The following is a 25953-nucleotide window of genomic DNA, read 5'->3' on the forward strand; positions in this document are numbered from 1 at the left end:
GCAGCCTAAAACATGTCTCTGCATTTTATTTTAGGAACACATCAATGTGGTCACAAAACATCTTCAGAAAGAGGGATAAGTCAAGAAACATACAGAATGGGTCTGAAAAGAGATCCGGGGCCACCCCCAATCTCACGGAGTGGGGCAGACACAAAGTTATTTTCTTCCAGGGAAAGCACGGTTAACTCAAGCTGCGAAGCCCAGATGGTCATTAGATTTACAGCTGTCTGAAGAGGAGCTACATCTTTGCAAGGGTTGAGTTATGACGACTTTCAGTATTGATCAGAGAGTGCCGACCCTGCATTCAGCGGAGAGTCAGGGGATGAGAAGCAGAGGGGAGATGGTGGTGGTTACTGCCTTTATGTAGTTTTCGAAGTCACTTCCGAAAAAGAGGATGAGGTAATAGTTGAATATACCAGCAAGGGACATGAGGAACAGGAACAGTATGATTCGTTTCCCAAATATGTAGCCTGGCGTGCTGGAAGAGAAAGAAAACTGTAGAAGCAGCAAAATGATACGAACTTAACAAAAAATGGTATCAACTTTGAGATACATGGGGTTTAAATTAGAATTCCTTTTACTCCGGAACGCTCTATATACTTCATGTGAAGAATGGGAGCGTCTCCGCTATTATTGGTCATTGAATATATTTCAAAACCAAGCTAAAAGAGCCTAGACCCCCAACCTTATCGTCGTTAGGGCTCTGCTGGGCAGCTTCTCAGTGTTCTCCTGATTTCCCCAATGGCTTGAAGGCAGTGGGTTCTGTCGGTCGGTCATCAGGCATTCTGACCGGGGATTTGGAACCCCATTGACTTGTCAGACCCCCTCCTGAGGCCGTTCTGCTCTGGGAGTGCCTAGAAAGCCGCGCTAGCAGTTGGGTCTAACGCAGGACCTAAGTACTCTATGAGAGGGGTGCTGGGTTCAATGAGCCAATAAGGCTGGTGGAATCTAAAAGGTGCTTCAGTATCTGAGAGTTCAGTCTGGCTCCTGAGGCTGCTGGGGAATACCTCCTGTTCCTGCTAACGAGAGCTGGGCCCCTCACAATGGAAGACAGGCTCTTACATTGTAAGTGAATGGAGGGGGAAGAGATGTTTTAGTGCGTTCATATTCTTCTCTCGAAGGCTCTAAATCCTAAGCTGCTTAGGCAAATAGCAGCTGGGGTCAGGAGACATTTCCCCAGTGATATGTGACTGCCTAATTGTACACAGTGGCTGCCCCAGCTTCCCTCCCTACCATCCTCTGTGACCGCTGGGGCTGGATCCATCTGTGCAAGCACTAGCATGTTCAGAAAGTCCAGCCAAATGGCTCGTTAAGGCTGTTAGTAACAACCCCAGCGAGGGGACCCTTTGGCAGCAAGACTTCTCAACAAGAACAGCCGGCTCAGCTGAACAGGTGAGTCAGTGCTGCTGAGCCTGGTTTTTGACATAATCAAGAGAGAGCAGAATTTGGCAGACACGGGTTCGACATGAGAAATTGTATCTTTCGGAAATGGAGCCCAAAGGTTCATACTGTAACTCGTAACTTTCCTAGCCAAGAGTCTGAAAACCATTCTGCAGTTGACTGTCTATTTCCTTGCTCCTCAAAGTGTGGTCCACAGTCACAGAGTCTAAGTAAGGGATATTTTTTAGCCTTTTTATCACAGCAGCATCCACTGGGAGCTTGTTAGACATGCAGAATCTCAGGTCCCTCCCTGGATTTACTGGATCAGAATCTGCATTTTGACAAGTCCCTCCATGACTCACAGGCCATTAAAGCTTGAGCAGCCCTGCTAGCTAGCTGCCCCCACCCCGCTCCTCGACCAGCTGTGGTCTCTCCTGGGTTTCCTGTTTACAGTCATGCTCATGAAGGGAGACGTTCTATCTCTTTATTGGGGAAAAACATTTGGCTCCTCAAGGGAGCCTTATGGGCTGAATTGTGTCCCCCCCCCCCATTCATATGTTGAAGTCCTAACCTCAACACCTCAGGACATGACTGTATTTAGAGATAGAGTCTTTAAAGAGGTAATTGAGGTAAACTGTGATCACCAAGGGGGACCCTGACTCAATATGACTGGTGTCCTTACAAGAAGAGAAGGTGGACACAGACACACACAGACAGAAGACCAGGTGGGGACACAGGGCAAAGACAGCCATCTGTGAGCCGAGAAGAGAGGCCTCAGGAGAAAACAAGGCAGCCAACATCCTGATCTCAGATTTCTCACCTCCAGAACAATGAGACAATCAATTTCTGTTGTCTGAGCTGGTACTCGATTATGGTATCCCTGGCAGACAAATACAGACGGTTACCTGCTAATGCCGATAAGGAAGTCACAGAGGCTAAGTAAGGGATATTTTTTAGCCAGAGAACAGAGGGTTCAGAGAAATTAAATTGTGAAAAGTCAAATATTGTGGTGGCTCAGATTTATCACATGAATGAGGCCACCATATGCTCATTACAGAAACAAGAAAAAGTGATTTGCAAAGCTGTTTCAGAACGTGCTCGAGATAAATCTGTGGTGAAGGATGAAATGGCCGTGCCTGCTGCTGAAATTGTGGTGTTCTTGACTTTGGGCAGCATTTTTCAAAGGCCTCGAGGTAGATCGCCCCCCAGGAGAGGGCTGTGTGGTGCCTTAACTCCTCCCAGACCATGTGAAGGGTGCGGGGGGGGGGGGCAGGAGCTCAGCGCATGCGCATCACCTGCAGGGCTAAGGGTGAATGCAGGTCCGCAGCTCGGGCACTTCATTAGCTTCCTCTTTCAGTCTGTCAGGCTTGGAGATGGGCTATGGCCCTGGGAGGTGGGCATGGTGCGCCCAGAGGAAGGACCTGCCCCAGGCTCTGGGGAAGCCACTGAGAGTGTAGACGGAAAAGCCGGCCACAAGCTACATAATTAGACTCTGAAACTCAAGGCGTGTCTTTTATTGTTTCTAAAAGCTGATACATAGTTCTCTCTAAATGGGGTGGGGAAAGTCAGTATTAAATTAAGCATCTGAGGGACCTGGTGTTTTATATATGAAACGTCACTGAATCCTCAGACCTACTCTGTGCAATATTGTTAACCTATTTTCCAGGTGGGAAAACTGAGAATAGACAGGTTGAACGATGTGCCTAAGGTCACACAGGCAAGAAGAGGCAGAGTGGGAATTCGAACCTGTCTGTGTGAGGCCACAGTCCTGCTCCTTCTGCCTTCCTGAGGGCTCCTGGGTTTTGGAGACTAGGATTTTGTGGTTAGTTTTGAAACAAATGTATCCCCCCTTCCAACACACACACACACACACACACACACACACACGCACCCACGCACACAACATGAAACCTACATGAAAACATACAAGAGGCCTTATGACAAACAATTCCCTTTCAAATGTGCCTAAAACTTCGGGGAGGAGGAGCTGTGGTGTGAGACGGGCGAGCCCCGGCATCGAGGCCCCTGAGCCCCAGGCCCAGCTCTCTGCCGTGTGGCCTTGGGCAAGTTGCGGACCCTCCCTGCCTCACACAGAAAATATATACAAAATGTGGGTAGGAGAAGAAAACTTTATGGTCCCTTCTGGCTTTATAATTCTGTTCTTTTCAATAAAGAAATACCACTTTAAACCTGGTAACTTCTAAAGGGAATAAAAACTGTAAGGCCCATGAGAGCAAGATACTGCTCCTTTGTTCACCCACATATCTCCAATAAATCAGGTCCTCCATACATTTTTGTCAAATGAATCATCTTGGAAAAGAGGCATGAACAGCCTTCAGTGATTCCCAAACTGTGTGTAGAAGTTGTTAAAATGCGTATTCTGCTGGCTCCCACCCCAGAGATTCGGAGTCCATAAAGTTCAGGGTGGGGCCCAGGAATCTATATTTTTAACAAGCACCCCAGGCAATTCTGGTGTCGTTGGTTGGGGGGTTTCACTTTAGAAACACCAGCCTTGATACCCCTAAACTCACCCCTGGAATCTAACTCTGGTGACGTATCCCCATGGTCCACATTGGGGGTGGGGGGCAGAGATTCTAAAATATTGACCCTAAAGGGGAAAATGACTACGAGGGACCAGGACTTCTGAAAACTGTGCCCATAATTATTTCTATAGGTTTAGTGTTTTGGGTACTGCCCCTGACTCCCACAGCCCCCGGGCTTCCTTGAGGGCGAGGGCTCTGTCATGTTTATTATCATCTCAACAACTGACTCAGTTCCTCGCTGGGGGCAGGTGGTCAGTAAGTATTTACTACATGGGTGGGGAGTGAACGAGGAATGAGGAGAGCAATCCAGGCAAGGTGGAGTTGGTTAACCTGAGTTCCCTGGTCTCAAGAGTTGCCAGTCTCTGCCCCATCCACCACTGGGTTGAGAACTTAAATTGCAGAGAGGTACTTAGTAGGAGCTCCAACAGGGAACAGGGCTCTGAGGGACAGGAAGAGAGGGCAGCCTCGTGCCAGCCAGGAAAGGTAGATAATAAAAGGCAAGTAGTCTATAATGCCAAACAGCCACTGCTTTGGGCCAGATAGTAGCTTAGAATGAAAGGGGAAGAAACTAAAATTCATTCTTAACTGCCTGTAGAGATGCTACAAATTACCTAATCAAGACAGGGAGAAAGGGGCCAGGGAGTAGGATGTAGGACTGAGAATAAGAGCCATAAACTTCTAGGGGGGACAAAGGAGGGGGGTACAAAATCCCAAAAGGAAGAAGTTTTGGTGGGGGAGATATATCAAGGAATGTCATGCCTACCCACTGGACCAAAAAGGACACTAGAACTTCTGATGTGGTTAGGGCCAAAGCCCGACGAGGAGCAAAAGATGATTGAGAGCCCAAGGGAAAAATTCCTGGAAGGGTCTCGCTGAGCAGTATCTTCCTCTGTTGGTGAGCCCAAGAAATAAGCAGATCCCGAAGACATTAAGCCATGAAATCATTTGCAGAGTCCAAGTGTGGCACAGCCCAGGGACGGAGGTGGGCATCCACAGTGGAATCCACAGTGGAAGGGTATTAGCACATAGCTTCCAGAAGGTAGAATTGAAAATCCTCTTGGACTTAGCCACAGAGGCCCTAAGGCTTATATCCACCTCAAGCTATATTTTGGTCTAGATTAGGATTAGACATTTCATCTAGTACCTATCATGTCTGTTGATGACAATAGTTCAGAGCCCTATATTCGGAAGTCCTATGAGGCCACGTTTGGTCTCAGCAGGAAAGAGCACTGTGATGGATTAGTAATGAAGGCTGTGGGTGCAGGAAAGGTGCGAGGCTCTAACACAGCACAGATGGGGGTGCCGGGCTGGGGTCATCTCACCTGCCTCTCCTGGGGGACACCAGGCCACAATTTAAGAGTTTAGGCCAATTACATGTCTATGAGGTCCAGGGAAATCCAATAGTTTTAAGATTTTAAGTCTCTATCTTATTATTTTTGCCACCTTGGTTCGTTCCCTAGCAGTGATTACCTTGAAAATGAAAAGAGCCCATGGGTAAATGACACATTTTGTCATGCTCCACGGACTGTCCTAGAATTAAAGCAACTTTAAGATCTCAGGCAAGTGGTGACAGATGAGGAGAAGAGTGCCTGGGCCAAACCCCTGAGACTTTGGTGAGGAAGACAGGGAGGCCCAGGGAGGCAGCCTAAGAGAGCAGACACCCCCCTCCCCGACTTCACTGATAGACACCCCTCCTTCCCTCCACCTCCTGACAACAGGTGATCTCCCGGGAAAAGGCAGAACAGAGCTTTTCCAGGGTGGGAGAGAAAAAAGAACTTCATTTATGACAGTGTTGATTAGGATAAGAGACATGATGGAATTGTGGTTTTCAAGGATACATACGAATGCCACTAGAGAGGCCTGAAGAAAAGAAGAGCACTGAAAAGAATGGCTGGAAGGAGAGTCGTCCTCCAGGCTGCAGCTCACCATCAAGCACCCCCCCCACCGCCCGCCCCCCAGCCATTTAGCTTCACAGGCTCCCAAGGTCCCCAGATGTTAGTGCTTTCACCCGCCGACCTCAAGGGATGTCAGAGCCTTTGTCACCGCTGAAGGATGCTATCTGAGCGGAGAGCCCATTAACCACGAGAGAAGGGTGCTATTGTGAGAGACAGAGAGGGATGTGAAACGAGACAAGGGAGAGAAACGGAGGGGAAGGCTGGACCCGCGTAGGGGCGGCAGCCTCCCAGAACTGGAGAGAACCAGCCTGGCTCTTGGAGCCCTCCTGTTACATTAGGAATTCTAAGGAACCGATGGCAGACTAGACCGTGAACATTTCTTCTGTAAGTATCCTCATTTATTTTATGAAAATCCCGACTTCCCAAGCCAGGTGTCGTCAAAGTATATAACTGCTACTCTGGAGCTTTCCGTCTGACAGCATCTATAAGCAATGCAATGGGGACACTATTCACAGACTCCATCCTTTGCATGTGAGTGCAGCCTATTTTTGCCACGTTCTTCCTGCTGGTCCCTGGAAGATTTGTTACTCAAGAGAACTTATCACAAGGTGCAAGCTTTAGCTCTCATTTCTTTAGGCAAACAATAAAACGTTTCACTCACCGGAGGCCTTGGGAAGCCAGACACAGAAAGTCATTCAAGGCCCAGACTCTGAAGGGTGGGAGTAGAGGGTGTGGGGTTGCAAGAATGTGTAGTGCGTGGCATTAAAGCATCCTTTGTGAGCCCAGCACCATGTGGAGGAGTTGGTTACAGGGCACACAAGTCAAGTCCCCCAGCTGCATTTGCAGAGCCCGCAAAGTTCAGGGGGTAAAGGATGAGGGATACTAGTGAGCCTTCCCCCTCCGGCCCCAAGCGATCCCTCAGAGCCTTAAATCTTAGGCAGAATATGGTTGTGAGTGATGGCTCTTCTTGCTCAAAAAGCATGACTCACACCCTGGCTCTTAAACAGTCCCCATGGCCTACCTCTGAGTTCTCTCCCCTAGGTAGCCGACGAAGTACTTTTGCCTCACGAACAGGTACATCAGTCCAGCAAAGGCCGCGGGAACTAAGGGGAGAAAGGGAGACGCCGTGTGAGTTTCACAGATGCCAGAACATGCTAAAGTAACATAATACCGACACAGTCATTGTGCAACTAGTGTTGGTCGCAAAATCCAGCAGAGGCCTCAGGTTCCCGCAGTCGCAGTTCAGGCTGATGGGAACTTCAGCAAAAAGCCTAGGGCTGGTAGAAACCTAGAAGTTTGATGCTAGTACTGTTACTTTCTATTGGCATCACCCCAAACCCCAAGCCCAGCTCTAGGCTGGCTGTCTTAAAAGCATACCCTTCCCTTCTGGGCCTCCAAGCAGTGCAATGCTCAACCTTTTCTGAACAATTGTGGCCAATTCAGGAAAGATCTCTAGGGAGGGGGCTGCCTGGGAGGGGGGGCAGTCGGTTGAGCATCCGACTCCTGATTTCAGCTCAGGTCGTGATCTTGGGATTGTGAGATCAAGCCCCGTGCCGGTCTCCGAGTTCAGCCGGGAGTTTGCTTGAGATTTTCTTCCTCTGCCCCTCCCCCCGCTTGTGTACGCTCATGCTCTCTCTCTCTCTCAAATAAATAAATAAATCTTTGGGGAGGAAAAAAAGATCTCTAGGGAGGAAGACTCCCTTTGCCTTCTAGCCCTGTGAGTAACAACCATGAGCAGCACGAGTCCTGAACCTTAGAGCTGAGAGTTAGAAAACCCAACCCCACGAGGACTATTATGATCAGGAGCTAATACTTAACTCCTCCTACATCTGGACAGAGGGCTGACTGCAGCTTTCCTACCTATCAGGAGGGATCGTGAGGGTGAAATAGGCGCCTGGGTATAAAAGCACTCTGAAGACCTTCCAGCATTGTTCAAATGCCAAACTAATTGTGTTGACAGAGCACTTTTTTTTTTTTTTTTTAAGATTTTATTTATTTATTTGACAGAGAGAGACACAGCGAGAGAGGGAACACAAGCAGGGGGAGTGGGAGAGGGAGAAGCAGGCTTCCCGCCGAGCAAGGAGCCCGATGCGGGGCTCGATCCCAGGACCCTGGGATCATGACCGGAGCCGAAGGCAGACGCTTCACGACTGAGCCCCCCAGGCGCCCCGACAGAGCACTTTTTATGTCAGTCACTGCCCCAGCCACTTGGGGTCCTTGGTCTCCGATCCTCCTGGCCACCTGGTGAAGAGTGCATTACTGTCCCCATTTGGCAGATGAGGAAATTGAGGCTCAAAGAAGTCAGTTTGCCCAGAGTCACTTAGCAGACCAAAAGCCCCACGAGGACAGCCATCTTCCACTAGACATAAGCTCTGGGCTCGGCATGGTACCTGGCACATACTGGCTTCCAAAAATTATTTGTTAAATGAACTCATAAAAGTCAGGTGAGCCAAGGAAAAGGTTGTTAAAAAGAAAACCACAGGCCCAAAATGGCATCACTTAGGCCAAGTCCCCAAACCAGGGCTTAATCCCTAATCTAACTGCCGTTTCACAGAAAGGCGGTCTTAACCTGTAGTTGGGAATGTTCTGACGGGAGCCAATGAAGTAATCGGCCACGTGGGCCCTCTCCTTCCTTCAAAGGAAGATGAGGTAATCCGCAGGATAAGACCCGCACTCCTCCTTCCCCCAAGGGAAAGAAACCTTGCCTGGAACAATCCTTTTCTTTTGCTAACAAATTTCTTGCCCCACCCTTCTTCCTATAAAAACCTTCCATTTTGTACAACCCCTGGGAGCTCCCCTCTGCTTCCTAGACGGGATGCTGCTGGATTCATGAATCCTTTGATAAAGCCAATTCAATCTTCAAATTCACTTGGTTGAATTGTATTTTCTTTTTTTTTAAAGATTTTATTTATTTGACTGAGAGAGAGACACAGCGAGAGCAGGGGTGGGAGAGGGAGAAGCAGGCCTCTGGCTGAGCAGGGAGCCCGATGCGGGGCTCGATCCCAGGACCCTGGGATCATGACCTGAGCTGAAGGCAGACGCTTAACGACTGAGCCACCCAGGCGCCCCGAATTTTATTTTTTAACAAGGTGGAATTTGAAACCAGGTTTGTATGATTTCAAAGCTGTATTACCACCCCCAGCACCAGGAGTAACATCTACTGGGCATCTATTGTTAGGCTGGACTATATGAAATTGCCATTTTTGTGTGTCCTAAACAGTCAGACATTGGCAGGTGTATATGGTTTGATCTTATCTATTCCATGCAGCATGTCAGGGGCTTTATGCACACTCTCTCACTTAATCATCCTGGGAATTCAATTATTGCTACTTTACAAATGGGGAAACTAAGGCTGAGGAAAGCAGAGTAACAGCCCAGGGTCCCAGCACCAGCAACGAGTGTCCTCAGAACGGTCTCCAGTCTGCCCATCCCCAGACCCGTGTTCTTGCCACAACTCCACCTTGCCCAAAATACTAGTGTCGTGTGCTTTGATAAGAAAACCAGGGGCACCTGGGTGGCTCAGTAGGTTAAGTGTCTGCCTTCAGCTCAGGTCATGATCTCAGGGTCCTGGGATCGAGCCCCGCATCGGGCTCCCTGCTCAGCTGGGGGCCTGCTTCTCCCTTTCCTGCTTCCCCTGCTTGTGTTCCCTCTCTCTCTGTTTGTGTGTCAAATAAATAAAATCTTTAAAAAAAAAAAAAAAGAAAGAAAAGAAAACCAAAGCACAAAAGAAACTGCTTATGAGGTTCATGCTATTTATTATCTGAAGGTCACAGAACTGTCACAATTCACAATCTGCCCTGGACGAAGTCTTTCTTGGCCTGTCCCATCTGGATGGCTCTGCTCTAACTTACCAGCCCGTCTCTCTTTCGATGGGCAGCTAAACTGAACAAGAGCTGACAGGAGTCAGGGGTGGAAAATGGCTGTGCTCACTGCCCTCCTGCAGAGGACGGTGCGTGCCTCGTGGACCCAGGCTGCTCAGAACAGTAGGAGGGGCACAGCGGGTTCGAATCTGGACTCAAAAATTCTGAAATTTGAGCGAACCACTTGTCCTGGGACTTGGGCTCCTGCTCCCATAAAGTGATGGATCTGGGCTAGAATGATCGCTGTGGTTCCTTTTGACTAAAAAATCCAGTAATTTACTATAGTCATAAGGAATGACAATGATCGAAGATGATTTACTGACACTTTCATCCCCTAGCAGTGCCAACATTTGTTTTGGCTGAAATGCGTGGTTCCAGGGCTCCAAAACACCTTCCCACTCCCTGTGTATTTATCTAGCTAGAACAACTGGAGATTCATCTCTATCAAGTATCATCTAAGACATAAAAGGAATCATAATTCCTCATATAAGCATAGTTTGACTTGATTTTTCAAGTTATGCCAGACATGTTTCTTATTTCACTCAGGATAGATAGTGGTAAATAAATAGTGAGTAATGACAGCCTTATGGAGCACAGAAGGAGGCCACATGGCATCCCTGAAGGAGTTTCTGCTGCCATCCCTCACCTCTGTTCCCTGTCACTGCACCTGATCTTTTTCCTTCCTGGCACTTCTCACTCTCGGCAAGAATTTATCCATTCGCGTCTTCCCTGTGGTTCAGCTCACCAAGTGCTGCGTGCCCCACCACCATCTCTTTATTTATCACTGTGTACCCAAGCATAGGGCTTGCCACGAAGCAGGTGTTCAATGTATATGCAGTAGATACATGAATAATGCAGAAAAATACTCATGAAAAATCCAGGATTTAGCCCCAAAGACCTGGGCTCTCATCCTGCTCTGCGTCCACCCGCTGAGTGACCTTGAACAAGTTACCTTATCTCCCTGAACCAGTGTCCTCACAGATACTAGAGGGAGATAATATCCCCTCTACCTCCTCCATAAAGTGGGAGAGGATGATAAGGATTACTTAGCCCCTCGGAGGCCACCAGTGGCCTTTCCTTAGGCACGCGCCCTGCGGGGCCACGGTGTGGAAGCTGGCCAGGTCACGCCAAGCCTCCACCAGGCGCAATGCCAAGCTCCAAAGGGGACCAAACACAGGACTCTGGTTTCCATTTCATTTTAAATCAACTCTGGGAATCAACCTGCTGGAGTCGGGGCTGTGGGCTGCTGATAACCCGGGAGAGGGTTGGAGACCAGGGCTCTGCAGACACACGGCCACCCCGCTGGAAGCTTATTAGCGGACGCGCCGAGTGACAGGGTCCCAGAATAGATCCCTCAGGCGCTCTCATTTATAATGCCCTTGCATCAGGGCGAAGACTGCTTAAGGATTCTGAGTCACATTTAGCCTGAAAGCACCCTTGTCGGCGAAGCAGCTCTCAACCAGCCACCGGGGAACAAGCATTAGCAATGCATTACCGCACCCGCCCCGCCCGGGCACAGAGCAGGCCTGCAAAACGACCTCCCCGGGGGTTCTCACCTCTCCGGGGGCTTCGCGGAGCGGAGCTGGAGGTCAAGCAAAGTCTTTTCAATAAAAAGCCCCTGCACTCGAACCCCCTCAAGATGCACGTTTCAGGAAGAGAACACACACACAGAAGCCCAAGTTACCTTGGCTACAGAGGAGCCCCGCACTCCAGAGCACAGCAAGGAAAGTGGGGTACGCATCTACACAGTTTTGGCTGTAGAATAAAAAAAAAAATAACAGTAAGGAGAAGAAAAATCAGAAAACATGTTACTGCAGCGTAGTCTGAAAATCACCCGAAACCCAAATTGATAATCACCATCACACGTGAGGCGCAAACCCCATTCATAACTGCACTTACATCCACCAATAAGACACGGGTGCCCCATCAGAAATAGGCAGTGGTATGAAGGAAACACACGTTCGGAATCCGTTCACTCCCTTCCTCGGCGAAGCCAATAGGAGACTTGGTTTCTTGATGGATTCGTTTTGGCAGGGTTCCTGCTCCTGGCTGTGCCAAAGTGCTTCTTGGAATTGAAAAGTGAGCAACACAGACAGCAGGGCTGTGGCAGCTGTCAGGATTAGGGGGAGGTGCAGGGGAGAGGAGCCCAACTCAGGAAACCTTTGTCAGCCGCACAAGTCAGCTCAGCCCCACAGGCTGGGCTGGGGAACGAAGGGTGAGCTTCAAGCACCAGAGAAACCAGGGTCGACTCAGAAAAGCGGGTGCTCAGAAAGGTCCCTTGCTGGTAGTGGGATCGCAGCGTGCGGGGCTCAGTCCGGGCTCCCGTGCAGGGGCTCCCACCTCACTGCAGCCACCATGCTGGTGTCTTACACCCTTCGTCTCCTGTAAGCTCACCGAGGTCCCGAGAGGGCACAAGGGTGGCTGCACGCATTTTCTATGGCTGCTGGACCGGGTAGCCACAAACTCGGTGGCCTCAAACAAGACAAATCACATGGAGGTCAGAAGTCCAAGATGGGTCTCGCTGGGCTACAGTCAAGTGTGTCAGCATCGCTGCAGTCCTGCTGGAGACTCCAGCCAAGAATCCGTCTCCTCGCCTTTCTCAGCTTCTAGAGATCACCTGCATTCCTTGGCTTGTGGCCCCCTGCAAACCTCGAAGGCAGCAATGGCCATTCGAGTCTTCCTGACACCGACTTCTTTGCCTCCTTCTTCCACATTTAAAGAACCCTTGTGATGACATTGGAGTCTACCCAGATAATCCAGAATACTCTCTTGATTTCAAGGTCAGCTGGTTAGCAGCCTTAATTCCTTCTTGCCATGTAACAGAACCTATTCATGGGCTCCTGGGGTCAGGATGTGAATGTGTTTGGGGGCCTTTTATTCGACCTACTGTAGCTACTCTCATTTTCACATGAGAAACTGAGGTTTGGAGAAGCTGAGTAACCTGTTCAGCATCACCGAGCGACAGTAAGTCCAACTCTAAAACCAGGTCTGTTACCTCTTCGACTAGGCAAAATAAACAGCGAGTGTCCTCTTGAGAAGTTCAGAGTCTAGATCAGGACAACCAATATACATGTCCATGGGAAAACAACCTTACAAGACGTGGAAGCCTGAAAGGATGGGAGGGCAAAGCAATAGAGTGGAAGGGGCACGTGACTAGGATTTGGTCCCTGCCCTGACGTTCACCAGCTGTTTGTCAATGGCAAAGCAATCCCTTTGGACTTAGTTTCCCTACCTGAAAAAACTAAGAGACTGATAGCAACTCTGAGAGCCATGTAAACTCTAAGAGTTGATGCTCTAATGAGGTGGTGCTCAAGGCGTGGTCCCTGGATCAGCAGCATCAGAACTTGCTAGAACTGCAAATGTCAATGCCCATCTCAGACCCACAGAATTAAAACCTCCCAGGGTGGGGGAAATAGCAATCTGTGTTTTAACAAGCCCCTCCAGGTGACTCTGAAGCATGCTCAAGTTAAAAGACCACTGGTCTAATGTAATTCAAACCGCACGGGTAAAAGCAGAGATGCAATTTGCATAATGTATTCAGCCTTTTATCCAAATTCCTTCTTTGGAGTCCTTCCTCGGGATACTTCTTGATCTGGTTCTCATGCTTTCCCTCCTAAATCAGCTATGAACTCTTGTTCAGACCAATAGCGTCTCATGCTCACTGGTACCACTGAGAACTCTGGAATGAGCAGCCCTTGGTCCATCCCCTGCAGAGAACCCAGAGAGGATGGACTGTGTCCCTGGCCACAGGAAACGTCACGTCCCTCTGATGATCAAAAGATCCTCTACTGGAGAAGTCAATGAAATTAAAGGTAAGAAAGCAGTATATCCTATCCTGGGCGATAGGCACAGGGGAGAGAGCAGAGCCCTGCTCAGCTTGCCAGGTGCCCAGGGGGTTCACTGTGTCTAGTGGACACAGCAGGAACTCTGAAGGGCAGGAGGTAGAACAAATTTATTATTTACGGTGAAGTACTTAGCGAATAAACAGGTCCTATATGCAGCTACAGAGCACAAGCATCATATCTATTCTTACATATCAGAGGCACAAAACCACAGCCTTGGGACTCAGAATGTGATCTATTTCCCAGTTCAAGAAAAGCGGGAGCACGTCCCTTATTTAATTGAATAATGTTCTACATCTGATGGGACCTAATACCTGATGCTCCAACAGTTTGAAAATTTATTAATACCAAGATCTCCCCTGCCGCCTCCTCATTCTCATGCTTCTGTTTTTGTTTGTTTTTAGGTACTGGATTCATCTGGGTGGTGCAAAATTTTAAAAAATTCTTAATTATCTAAGGAATTTGCTCATTAGAGAGAATGGTATAGTAATGTGACACTGAATTAGTCATTCAATCATTCTTCCTATTGTCTCAAGTCACCTTGGTCCCCAATAAAAATGGTCTGTCTGGAGTTAAATGAAACTCTCCCAACTTTAAGAGAATGGGCTCCTCCTCTGGATTTCCAGAATATACCCAGAGTCCCGTCCCTCGCTCTGGCTCAAGCCAGTCCTTCTCTGCTCCAGGATCTCTGATACGTTCTACCCACAGCTCCACGCAAGATGCCCCTCCTTGACAGAGGGCCACTGCTGGGCTGAATTCAAGTAGCTTTGGTCAGTGATGTGGCTATCTCTTGAGATGGGGTCTAGCGGATGCTCACATGGTCTTTAAAGTCACAAAGCCTCGGGGCGCCTGGGTGGCTCAGTCGTTAAGCGTCTGCCTTTGGCTCAGGTCATGGTCCCAGGGTCCTGGGATCGAGCCCCGCATCGGGCTCCCTGCTCGGCGGGAAGCCTGCTTCTCCCTCTCCCACTCCCACTGCTTGTATTCCCTCTCTTGCTGTGTCTCTCTCTGTCAAATAAATAAATAAAATCTTTAAAAATAAATAAATAAAATAAAGTCACAAAGCCTCGGTCCGACGTCTAGTCAGCTGCTGTGTGAATGTGGGTGCATTTCCTAGCCTCACTGAGCCTTGGTCTTCCTCATCTATAAGAGGTGAGTGGAGACATTAGTAATTACCGCCCTGGCTTGTGAAAATAAAATGAGATAAAGCAGTGTCTGACTCATAACAAGCTTTCAATAAATGGTGACTATTACTGTTCCGACGTCTTCCTTCTTACAATCCCCAGTGGAAATGTCTTTCCTGCTGACAAATTATCATTCTTCCAAATTTTCTTTTGTGGAGAGTTGTGCGCCATTTTTTCTGCAAGACAAAACTGGCAAACCCATCTTGGCTCTCATTTCTTGAGGTCCAATTCCGAGGTGCTTGCCAGATTTGTCAACAATTCATTGTGCTGCGTTCGATTTGATGCACTACACTATCAATGTTTTCACGGAGAAAAGGACTCGTATTTTCCCTTCCGTTTTTCTCCACCTTTGGGAATCAGATACAGAAGTACTTACATAGTGCTTTGTTAGTGAGTTTGGATTAACTTAAGTAAATATCACTAATAATAGTAATAGTATCACTACTAATCAATGGAATCAATGCAGATCTATTACCTTCAAATTATTTACAAGTCCACCCCACTCAGAAGTGAGTCTGAGGTGGATTTTGAGAGGTGCAGGAGAGAAAGGACTTTAGGGTGGCATTTCCCAAAATGTATTCTGTGAAACACTAAACCCTTGATATGCTTTGCATAAAAAAAAAAAAAAATGGGGGGTGTATCTGTAGTTAAAAAAAAGACTTCCCTTTCTTGGAGAACCAAGAATCACAATGTTCCTCAGCTCATTAAAAGTTCTCAAAAATCTTGCTGTCCAGAACTTCTTCTTCTCTGTAACACGTGTTACCAGCCCACGAACTTATAATCTATGGAACACATGTCAGAAATTTACACTTGTCGGGCGCCTGGGTGGCTCAGTTGGTTAAGCGACTGCCTTCAGCTCAGGTCATGATCCTGGAGTCCCAGGATTGAGTCCCACATCGGGCTCCCTGCTCAGCAGGGAGTCTGCTTCTCCCTCTGACCGTCTTCCCTCTCGTGCTGTCTCTCATTCTCTCTTTCTCAAATAAATAAATAAAATCTTTAAAAAAAAAAAAAAAGGAAATTTACACTTGTCCAAGGACCCCTCTCTTCTCGGCGACCTGTGCTTACCTGCACTCCTAGGGAAGAATCTTAGGTCAGTTAATTGAGCTTTTCCTCCAGAAATCAAACTTTGTTCTACCTGTGCTCCTCATCGGGGAACAGAGCTTTGAATTATGTTTTATACACATGAACAGAGAGTCAAGGTCAAGATTCTTTTTGTCTCTCAAACCCTGACTCAGTTCTGCCCTGGTGGGTGATGGGTGATGGGACAGACCATTAACCGAGGCCAAGCTGGAGCTGATGGGCCACACCTCGCTGCAATATCTGTTTATCAACTGCCCCCCAAATCTGGAACCATCTGTATCTGTCAGCAGTCATATTTTATGCTGAAAAATATGCATCAGGCTTTTCAATCCACCAGCATCATTTATCCTGTTATGCTAGTTTTTCTTGATAGCTGTGGTCTGGAAACATTTATGATCTCACATCCCATCAACCAGAAGATTTGATCATGCAACCCTGTGACAGGTATAATACACACTCGGCTTTCAACCTGAGTATTAAACATGAGTACAGCTTGATTTTTTCGTTTTTAGACAACAAGATTAAATATATGTTCTTTTCTTTTTGCAAATCCATGGCTCAACCTGTCTGTACCTTCTTTGGTGCTTTTGGAGGCCCCTCGACAAGCCACCGCTGGAGAAGAAATTTTGCTGGACCAACACACAACCCCTTGCCTATAGCTTCCTGGCAGACGCAAGCAGACTGGGCACCTCTGGCTTTTGCCAGCACTTCTATAAACCACCCTTCTATAAACCACCATAGGCACGCCAAGTGCTTGCTGTTAGCTGGGTCAGGGAGGAAGTGGTCTCTGTAACAGAACCACAACAGTGTCTGGGCAACCTTCATCTTACAGAAAATTCTCCTCTCCTCCCCCTGAGCTCCTACCTCTCCACAGCTCCCTCCCCTCTTCATTCTTCTCGCTCTCCTTTCCCGGAGGTGAAGTGGTAAAGACGCAGGGGCTTGGGGAGCTGGGCTGCGGCATCCACACCACGGGGACCCCCGGGCAGCAAGAATGCCCCACCCCTCTCCTCTGGCCCCTTCTTCCGTCAGGAACCCCACACCATTGCAGAACTTCCAAACCGCCCTTCCAAATGACGCAGCGTAGCCAGCACCGAAGGGCATTTCTGCAATCTGGGTACTGGTGCCAGGGGCCAGGTGTGAGCACAGAGCCAGCCCACCTTTGGGGAAAACGGCAGAAACTGAACGGACTGGCCTGCTCCATTTTGTCTTCATTGCTGGCAAGATGGAAACTTAACTTCATACATTGAAGGCCCAAATGTTAAAAAAGAAATCTCCCTGTAGGTAGCTCAGCAAAGAATTTCCTTGAGATCTGACTGCGGGAATGACCCTGCCCAGGACTGCTTAGTCTGAGGAAGGGGGTTGAGAGCAGGTGGTGAGGGCCCGGGAGAGGGGGAGGTCTTGGAGGGACTGTGCGCGCTCAGGAGCAGCCTGAAGCCCCAAGCCCAAAAGGCAAAGGGCTCAGATGGGGTGAGGGGACCAGGACATCAGCCTGCGATGATTTCCTTGCATGTCCATGACTGCCCCTTTGGAAAGATCTGTGGGGGCGATCAGAGTCACCTCTGAGTTAAGACTCAAGGCCAGCTCCTGAGCCAGTTCATAGCTGAAGCCTTTCCTTCTGACAGGCCCCTCGTCACAGGCACAGAGAAACAGGCCACTGCCTGAAACTGCTGTTCAAATACATTCTGCATAAAGGAAAAAATGAGTGTTTGAATAACATAGATTCAGATTTGCATCCTAAATAGCTCCCATTTCCTTCACTGAACCGTTCAGGTGTTTTCAAGCAGCCTTTTTATTCAAAAGTAAAGAATGGGGGCGGGGGGAGCAATTGCACAGTTCCCCCATTCTTACTGTTCTTGTTCTGGTTGCTCAAGGAGACCGGGCATTCTGAAAGGTCCTGCCACACCTCCAGATGTCCACGGAGCGGGACACAAGGGGCAGTGAGCTGAAGGCTGCTGCCATCACGGCCCACTTGTTGTTTCCAAAGCCAGCCAATGAATCATGGCTGGTTTTCATGGTAGTACCTCTGGACTAATTCCCCAGGAAACTGGTAACACTGTGACCACAGGACTGGCTCAGAGTTTCTGGAGCAAGGGGGAGTGTGATGATCGCACATCTCCCCTCACCCCAGCCCCCAATATCCCCAATTCCTTTCTTGAAACACTAGCACTTATTAAGATGATGAGGGGTGTCCACAAAGCCACCCCCACTCCCACCCCCCAGGAGAGGTTCAACCTTCCCTGGGAGCTCTGCCTCCCCCCGCACTCTGAAGGTTGGCCCAGATAGATATGTAACCTTGAGAGTGGTCTTCACTCTGATAGGGAGGCCCCTGTGCCCGGGGCCACACTCTGTTAGTTTGCAGTATCAGGGTTTGGACTCACTTGGCAGTGTAGACCCGCTCAAAGGCAAGAGTTCCCATCCTCTGGAAGCTCCGCCCATTATGTGTCTTGCTTTCATGCTCCACCTTGTGGGCAAAGAAACCTGGCAGAGAGAAAGGTTTGGATCTGGTTTATAACGGGCACGTTCTTGAGCCTGGTGTCCCATTATTTTACTAGAACGTTCAATGTTCCTTCTATGTGCCCTCCAAACAGCCCTAAACATCTTCCATCAAATGTCATTTACCAAAAATTCATTCAGCAGCTATCTCTACAAATCACTGCATTTGGTGATGGTAAAGCAAGATCTTGACGGTGAGCAAGACACAGCCCCCACTTTCGAGGTTCTTACAGTCGAAGGAAATAAACACACAATTAGGGCAGAAATTGCACTCTAGTGATTCATGCTAAGATGAAACTGACTGAGAACATTGAGGATCCAAGAGGCAACTTAATTCAGTGTTGGGATCACGGAGTGATCCTTAAAGGAAGCGACATCTAGGATAAGATTTGCCAAACAAGTGGGAATTAGCCAAAGAGATGGAGGAGGCAACAGAGGAGATCACCCCACTCGAGTGGAATGGAATACACAAAGGTGCAGAGGCGAGAACTGTCTTTGGTTTGCTATGTCCAGCTTATGATGGGGGAAATCGGGAGCAGGGAATGGAAACTGGCAGAATTACGCATGAGGCCAAAGAGGTAGATGGTGAATTGTTCTTTCAGAGATTTTTCTTTGTGACTTGCCATATGCCAGACACTTAGCTTGCATCTGAGAGCAAAACACACAGAGAACCTTGGCCTGAGGAGCTTATGTTCCAGTAAGGGTGGAAGAGGAGATACATCATACACAGTGTTTCACAGTGAACAAAGCACTTAAATTAAAATTATACTGTGTGCCGAGCCATGGACAGAAGAGAAGGCAGAGCAGGGTGAGGAGCCATGTGGCATGCTCATAGGGTGGACGGAGTGAGAAAGCAGTAAGTGAGCCCAGGCCTGAAGAAGAGGATAGTTGAGAGGTGCCTACTGGATTTAGCAGCGTGACTATGACCTTGATGAGAGCCATGTTAAGAAAATCAGAACTTATTCCCATCTCACGAGCAACAAGGAGTTCCTGACAGGTGTAAGCTGAGGAATGGTGTTAAGCAGAGAGCCATTCTGTCTTCTGCATGGTGAGTGTCTAGAGGGGTCAGGCCCACGACAGGGGGAAGATAGGAGGGAGCCGACTAGTGGGGTTGGCTGTGGGGTGTGAGGGGTGCCGAGGAGCCAGAATCCCGAGGGTTTGTTTATAGATTGGGGCGGGGAGGGGTAGGAATGAAGGTCTCTCTCTCCTCCCCCCCGTTATATTCCTTTACTCCTATTTCGAGAATATCAGGGGTCTATGGGATTCCTTTTCATCAGCTTCATATTAACTTCCTCAAAAAAATGTCAAATGGATGCCTTATCAACCATGTATATGAAGAAAACCCTGCCCTGGTTTTCTTTTGGACAAAAGTACAGCCCTACCCTAGCAACGTGCCTGTCTGGAGCATAGCTAAGGGCCGCTGGTCTGAAGGGGGCATCGGCCAGCTCCAGGCGCTCCAGCAGACACCTGACATCTAGTCCCTTACTGGGTCTTGCGCTGACGCTGCGAAGTGGGCGGTGCTGTTCCCACTTTGTAGACAAGGACGCAGTGCCTCGGGGAGGTCGGATAGCTCACTCCACTGGGGAGCAGTGCAGCTGGGGATTCAAAGCCAGGGGGGCAGATGAGGACGGTTTTTTTCTCATTACTGTCACGTTGAAGCTCACCGCAGGGATTCCATCAGCCACACGGGATGTAAGTACACATCGGTCTGTTCTGAATGTCTCTTCTTACCACAAAATACAGTAGAAAATTCTGACCATTGCCTTTCCGGAGCCCACTGGGACAGCCCTTGCCTCTGGACATGTCACAGAGACGGTATTAAGAAAGTCAGAGGTTATTTCTGCAACCAGCCGCACTACTTGGCTGTACTTCTCTGCATCTGCCTTTCTTCTTCCTCTCCTTGCTCAGAGAAACCAACCCCTTCCTCTTTTTCAAGGACTGCCCTCTACCTGTGACCTTGAGTCCATTTCTGCTACCCCTTCAGCCCTTTGTTTCATCCGTGTTCTCCCCATTTCCTGAACCTTCCCTCTCTTTCTTCCTCCGTCTCTTGACCCTAGAAACAGATTCGGATCTTTCCCACCCATCAAACAAAACAAAAGCAAGCCTGCCTCAATCCACTAGGCTCTACCTCTCCCTCCTGCTTAGCTAAACTTGAAAGAATTTGGCTTCCTTTGTCCACTCCTCACCACCCACTCACACTCTGCCCCTGCGTTATCCTCCACGGTGTCACAGAAACTTCTCGTGCAGAGACCATGAACACACTTATCTTGGCCAACTGCTGATGGTAGGCCAAACCAGAGAGAGAGCGAGAGCCAGAGCCAGAGACATGAAGAGAAAAGGCTGCAGGCCATCCCTGAGCACCTACCACACGCTAGGCCCTGCTGGCTACTTGCCCTCCAGTATGCCAGGCGGTGCCTCCAACAGGTACATATGGAAGTTACCATAGCTCCGTTTCTCAGTTAAGGAAACAGAGTCAGAGAAGCCAACTAACTTCCTCAGGATCATATGAAAAGATCTGGAGATTTTAGTTAAGCACAAAGTTAAGAGGCTCCAGCAGCGAGATACAAGTGTTCAAAGAATCACACGCCCATGATTATTTTCATAGAATTGATGTCTGGATCCCAGATGCATCTATCATCTGCATCTTAGACAGCACAGGGCAAGATGGGTGGGAGGGGGTGACCCAACGACAAGGGACCCTGGAAACCAAGTCACCTGAGAAGCGATACATTGAAGGCAGGATGGTACAGCTGACTCTGTGAACCTAGAAGCAGCAAGCATAGTCCAGGCTTTTCCAGAGAATAGAAACAGGACCAGTGGATGGAGGTTATAGGGCAGTAGAACTTCTTGAGGAGTGTGCGTTTGAATAAATGTATCTGAGGCAATATGCATAGCGTAAGCGTCTACTCTTTGGAATGGGTTTGGATCCCAGTGTCTCCACAACTGGTTCTAGGACTTTCAACCAATGGTCTAGCCTCTCCAAGCCCCACATGGCTTCTCTGTAAAATGGGAATAATACTAGTGTATATTCCACAGGCTGCAAGGATTCAGTGAGGTATTATTCCCAACACAAAGCACTGTGTTTGACACAAAGCCAACTCTCAAGACACCTAATGATGGGAAGGGCAAGCTCGGTAGGTTGTGAGCTCTTTAGCACAGGAGGGTTCAGGTAGGAGCTGCTGAGAATGGTGTAAATAAGATTTCTGCTATGGGGCACTTCATGAGTCCTGTTTCTAAAGCCCATCTAACCCTAGGTTGGGTTGTTAGGTCTTCCAATATGGTGCCCATGAGATTCATTAGGAGTGTGTGTGTGTTGGGGTGGGAGTACCAGGGATGACACGGCAAGATAAGGGCTCACTACCAGCTCTATATCCCTCCTCATCACTATTCTCACAAACTCTTGTGTCCGCAGGGTCATCATGTCTCCCCCTTCTTGGCTTCACGGTAAGAAGAGAGTGGAGGAGAGAGGATGATGCCAATTCCCACAACCCTTCCCTACTACCAGAGGGCTGTGGGAACAGCTCTCCTGCTGGAGGACATCTTTTCTCTGCTGTTGCCATTCAGACTTCCATGCACGAGGCTCAGTGCCCTACCCCTCAGCTCACCCTCTCCTCTCAATCTCATTAGTTTGGCTTCCTATGGAAATCACTTTCCCCAAATCTGTGTTTTTTCAGGTTTGCTGCATGTCAATGCTGCTGGCACCTTGGCAGGAGAAGCTGGAGGCTCTCTGGATGCTATTCATAGGAAATGCATCTATCTATACTCCCTGGGAAACCAGGCTTTGGTGGTTCTGGCCCAGCTTTCTTGGAACGATGTATTTTAAACTCGTTCTGTGCTTCCAAATCTATGTTTTGCTGGATCAAGCTGGAAGAAGGCCACAGGTTCAAAGATCTTGATGACTAAAAATGTGTAAGAGTCAGAGGAGGAAGTTCCCCCAGGCGGACTGGGCTCTGGCCTCTTCCCAAGAAATGAGGTCCACACAGTGTACAGAAAGCACAGACCCCGGATACCATCATGGACACAGGTGGACCAGACCTCGTTGTCTTGGGACAAAGACAAAGTGTGCGGTGCCTGGCAACAGCATGTAAATACTCCTTAACACTAACAGGAAGGGCTCGAAATGGCATTTTGCGGGGCAGGAGGAGAGAGACACGGTTTTTGCATATTTTCTGAACTTTGTAAGGAAGATCTATGGTTGCAACGTTGCAGTTAATTAGAATTGCAAAGAGAGGCTCTGGACATGCACTTGAACCTTTGTGTTTACCTGAAAACTCATGGTGCAAGCAAGTACAGATGTTCTCTGCCAAGTTATTGGAATTTTTCTTGTTCCCAGACATGGGCACAGTTCACAGTTACAAGTAAAAGGCCTCATACAGTGGTCTCAGCATCACAATCACATGGCAGTCCGAGGTCTCTGCCTCACAGAGGAATGTGGCTGGGCTGCTTCCGTGGCTTCAGAAGAGCAGCCGGTTGTCCCTTCCCCAAGCAAAGGTGCACCAGAGCTGTTCAAAGTCACTCTTCCCCCCACGTTGCCCTAGCGGCTCACAGCGGGTAGGGGAGGGCAGAGGACAGGATGTGGCCACCATGTACGGTCTGCCCAGCCTGAAAAAGTCTCCAGTCTCCCAAAACGGGAGCTCCACTCAGGTCCTACTCATATCTCCCCACCAGGAAACCTCCATCCTACTCATCAGTTGGTGGACCTCTATTAGTGAGGCCACTGTGTTCAGTCCCTATCTATCTGAAATGGCCTGTCCAAAGTCAAGGCCCTTAGACTGTGGTTGTTAAGACTCAGACATTTGGCTGCTATAATCTCTCCTTCCATACTGTACCAAGGAAGAAGACTTACTCTCACTGCCAAAAACAATTAGGAACCTCCTGGTCCCTCCTCAAGTCTGATCAGGGTTTGTTCTGCCACTAGAGAAAAAGCCCAGGACCCACTCAACAGACCAAGGGCGGGTTCTGCATCTCAGGAGAGATGAAGAGACTCTGTACTCACAACAGGAGACCCAGCAGCCTCCCCCAAGTCAGCTTTGAACTGAGAGGGAGCAGCTCAGGGGGAGCGCCAACCTTCCAGCTAGTTTAGCCCCATCCCCATAGGCGGGTGACGGGGAGCTGGCTCCCCAGTCCACTGAGATCATCAGCTACATTGATGCTCATAAGACCACTGAGATCATCAGCTACATTGATGCTCATAAGAGGAAGGGCCAGAGGGGAGACCCTACACCGAGCTGAAAGAGCCCTGTCCACCCACCCACCCGTGGAAAACTGCCCCCAAAGACACCAGAAGGGTCTTTGAAGGCTTCCTGTTGACCATGCCTGGCCATTTTTCTCACTATCTTTTCCTTTCCTGGGGGCCCACACCATAGCGATATCCCCATAAAGCCAGCACAGTGGGTCCCGGCAGGTGTAGGCAGGTTGAATAAATGAATCCCTGGCTGATGTGCAAGATCAAGGGAGCTCATGGTCCCTGCACGAAATAGCAATGGCTTGAGGAATGGCAGCCTAAACAATCCCTTTGTTCCCTCTCTGAGCCGCAATGTGATGGTGTAGATTTAGTATGAAAATGTTTGGGTCAAAAAGCGATCAACTGCTGTTCCATATAGGAAACATACTCGGAGGATGCAAAGTCGGGCCTCTCTTGGGTGGGAAGGTCTCCGGGAAGCCCCACTCTGGGCTCAGAAGGTGAAGCCTCAGCTTCTGTCCACATTCAAGCTGGGGGGAAATAACAGGATATCCCAAACTGGTTAAATACTCAAACTTCCCAAGTATGACAGTGTGGGGACACGGAGTAATGACCATTAGGTTACAGCAGCTGCCCTTAGTAATTACTCTCCCTTTTCCTCTATCTTAATAAACTACAAAACACAAAGCCACTGGAAATATGTGTAAAAAGAGTCGGTGGCAATCCTGACTCAGAACTCTAAAGAGAAAATTCTACACGGTCTTATCTTTTTCAGGTCTGGGTTCCTTACTTGGTTTTTTTAAGTGCTAGCAAGGTTAATGGAAATGCAAACCCCACACAAGAAAAATGCTTCCTCTCTCTCTTTATGTAAATATATAATGCATAGGAAAAATGCTTCGAATTTATACATTGCTAGGGGGAAAATGAAAGTATTACAAAGAACCTGTTTCTCCACAAGGGGGAAAAAAAAAAGAGCAACACAGAGATAAAATAATGATAAGGGGATTTCTCTCTCCCACCTCCCAAATTGACATGTTTTTTAGCCGACAGGTGACAGATAATCTCAATTGCACTGAAGTCAGCCCAGCCGCACTTACTAAAGCCTACTGCCTGAGTAAACATGTACTTCACTTTCCCTTTCTAGGCTTCTTGCCTCCCACCCGGTCTCGGGCCACAGTAATTAATAGTTAAAATGCTGACTGCAGACACTTCAGTCAGGGTTTGGATCAAGCCTCTAGGTTGCTGCTCTGGCTCTGAAAACATGGTTAGTCACCCCCATTAAAGTGAAAGGAATCCCAGGAGAAGGAAAACCCCAACTGTAGGCACAAATGCACACACCCATACATTCAAGGAAAAGAAACAAATAACAAAATAAGGCAAAAGTGGGCCAAAGTGCACACAGACACAGAGACCGGTGTAAGCCTGACTTGCCAACACCTGGAAAACAAAATCCACCCTTGGCCCCCCCCTCCGAGTGAGGACCTTCCCTTACCGTTCTGGACCACACTGATGAGGGTGACAATGGCCAGCAAGACAATGTTGCCCACGGCTTCTTGATCCATGTTTGCTTCGGGCTCCCCGGGGAGGACTGTTCTAGTCTCGTGGCGGGTGCCCAGGCCTGCGCCGTGCAGAAAGGGGAAGTGAGGGCCCGCACTCCGTCTTTCATCATTAGAATTTCCGAAGGTCCCAGCACAGTTACACACCTACTTCTTCTTTCTCTCTCTCTCTCTCTTTTTTTTTTTCACTAGTCACCAAAGCGCCCTGGCTCGTGTGACCTGCCAAGAGAAGCAGAGCTGGGAAGAGGAGCAGGAAGGGAAGAAAAAAAGGAAACTTGGGTTTTATTTATAGAGCACCCAAAAGATCTGGGTTTTGAATGCTGCCTTTCTTTTCTTGAATTCCCAGGGGGGGAAAAAAATGGAATACTTCACACACGGCAGGGTCCTGGGTGGCAGCCACATAATGAGGGCTGGATGGGGGATTGAATGAATGAATGAATGAATGAATGAGGAGGGGGGACAAGCTGACATCTCCATTTCTACAGGGGAGAAAAAGGGCAACAAGAGAAGTAAAACTAAACCAAAGAATTTAGATAAGGAGCAGAAATGAGGATACGGGTGACCCATAAGGAAAACTTCCAAACGGGCAGCATTATTAAACACTGCTCCCTCCTCAGAGGTCATTGCTGAGACACCTTCCTGGAACCTTCTCAACGTAATAATAAGAGTAGAGAGAAGGGGTAAGAGTGAGCCTGCTGGGTGAGGTAGGTGCTCACCTGTCATTTTACAGGACAGCGTTCTCCTTGTAAATGGCAGTCTCTCAGAAGCCACACAGAAAATGCAGGATTCCTGCAATCTTCAGCCCAGACTCAACAACTATTTGGCAGTGATCAAGAGGAGCTTTTATCAAAACCTCACTTTGAAAGAGAACATGAGCCGCTAGACTTGGTGGCTGCAGGGAACTGCATCTTCGTGTGGGAGAGGCCACCTTGAATGTCCTC

At 48.6% G+C, this 25953-nt stretch overlaps 1 protein-coding gene across 2 annotated transcripts; it reads right to left on the minus strand.

Annotated features, from left to right (window-relative positions):
* Positions 1-25747, minus strand: ALOX5AP (arachidonate 5-lipoxygenase activating protein). Of its 2 annotated transcripts, none has more exons than XM_032403250.1 (6): positions 25729-25747; positions 24949-25231; positions 18160-18259; positions 11363-11433; positions 6840-6921; positions 1-478 (listed from the first exon to the last, which is right to left on the minus strand). In XM_032403250.1, the coding sequence occupies exons 2-6, from the start codon at positions 25016-25018 to the stop codon at positions 316-318; spliced, it is 486 nt and encodes a 161-aa protein (XP_032259141.1). In that variant the 5' UTR covers positions 25019-25231; positions 25729-25747; the 3' UTR covers positions 1-315. The 2 variants fall into 2 exon arrangements, with proteins under 2 accessions (XP_032259141.1, XP_032259140.1); XM_032403249.1 differs by having other exon boundaries at positions 24949-25249; positions 25729-25744.
* Positions 25748-25953: the final 206 nt, after the last annotated feature.

The sequence above is a fragment of the Phoca vitulina genome, unplaced genomic scaffold (genome assembly GCF_004348235.1).
Source record: "Phoca vitulina isolate PV1807 unplaced genomic scaffold, GSC_HSeal_1.0 scaffold5, whole genome shotgun sequence".
Lineage (NCBI taxonomy): Eukaryota > Metazoa > Chordata > Mammalia > Carnivora > Phocidae > Phoca > Phoca vitulina.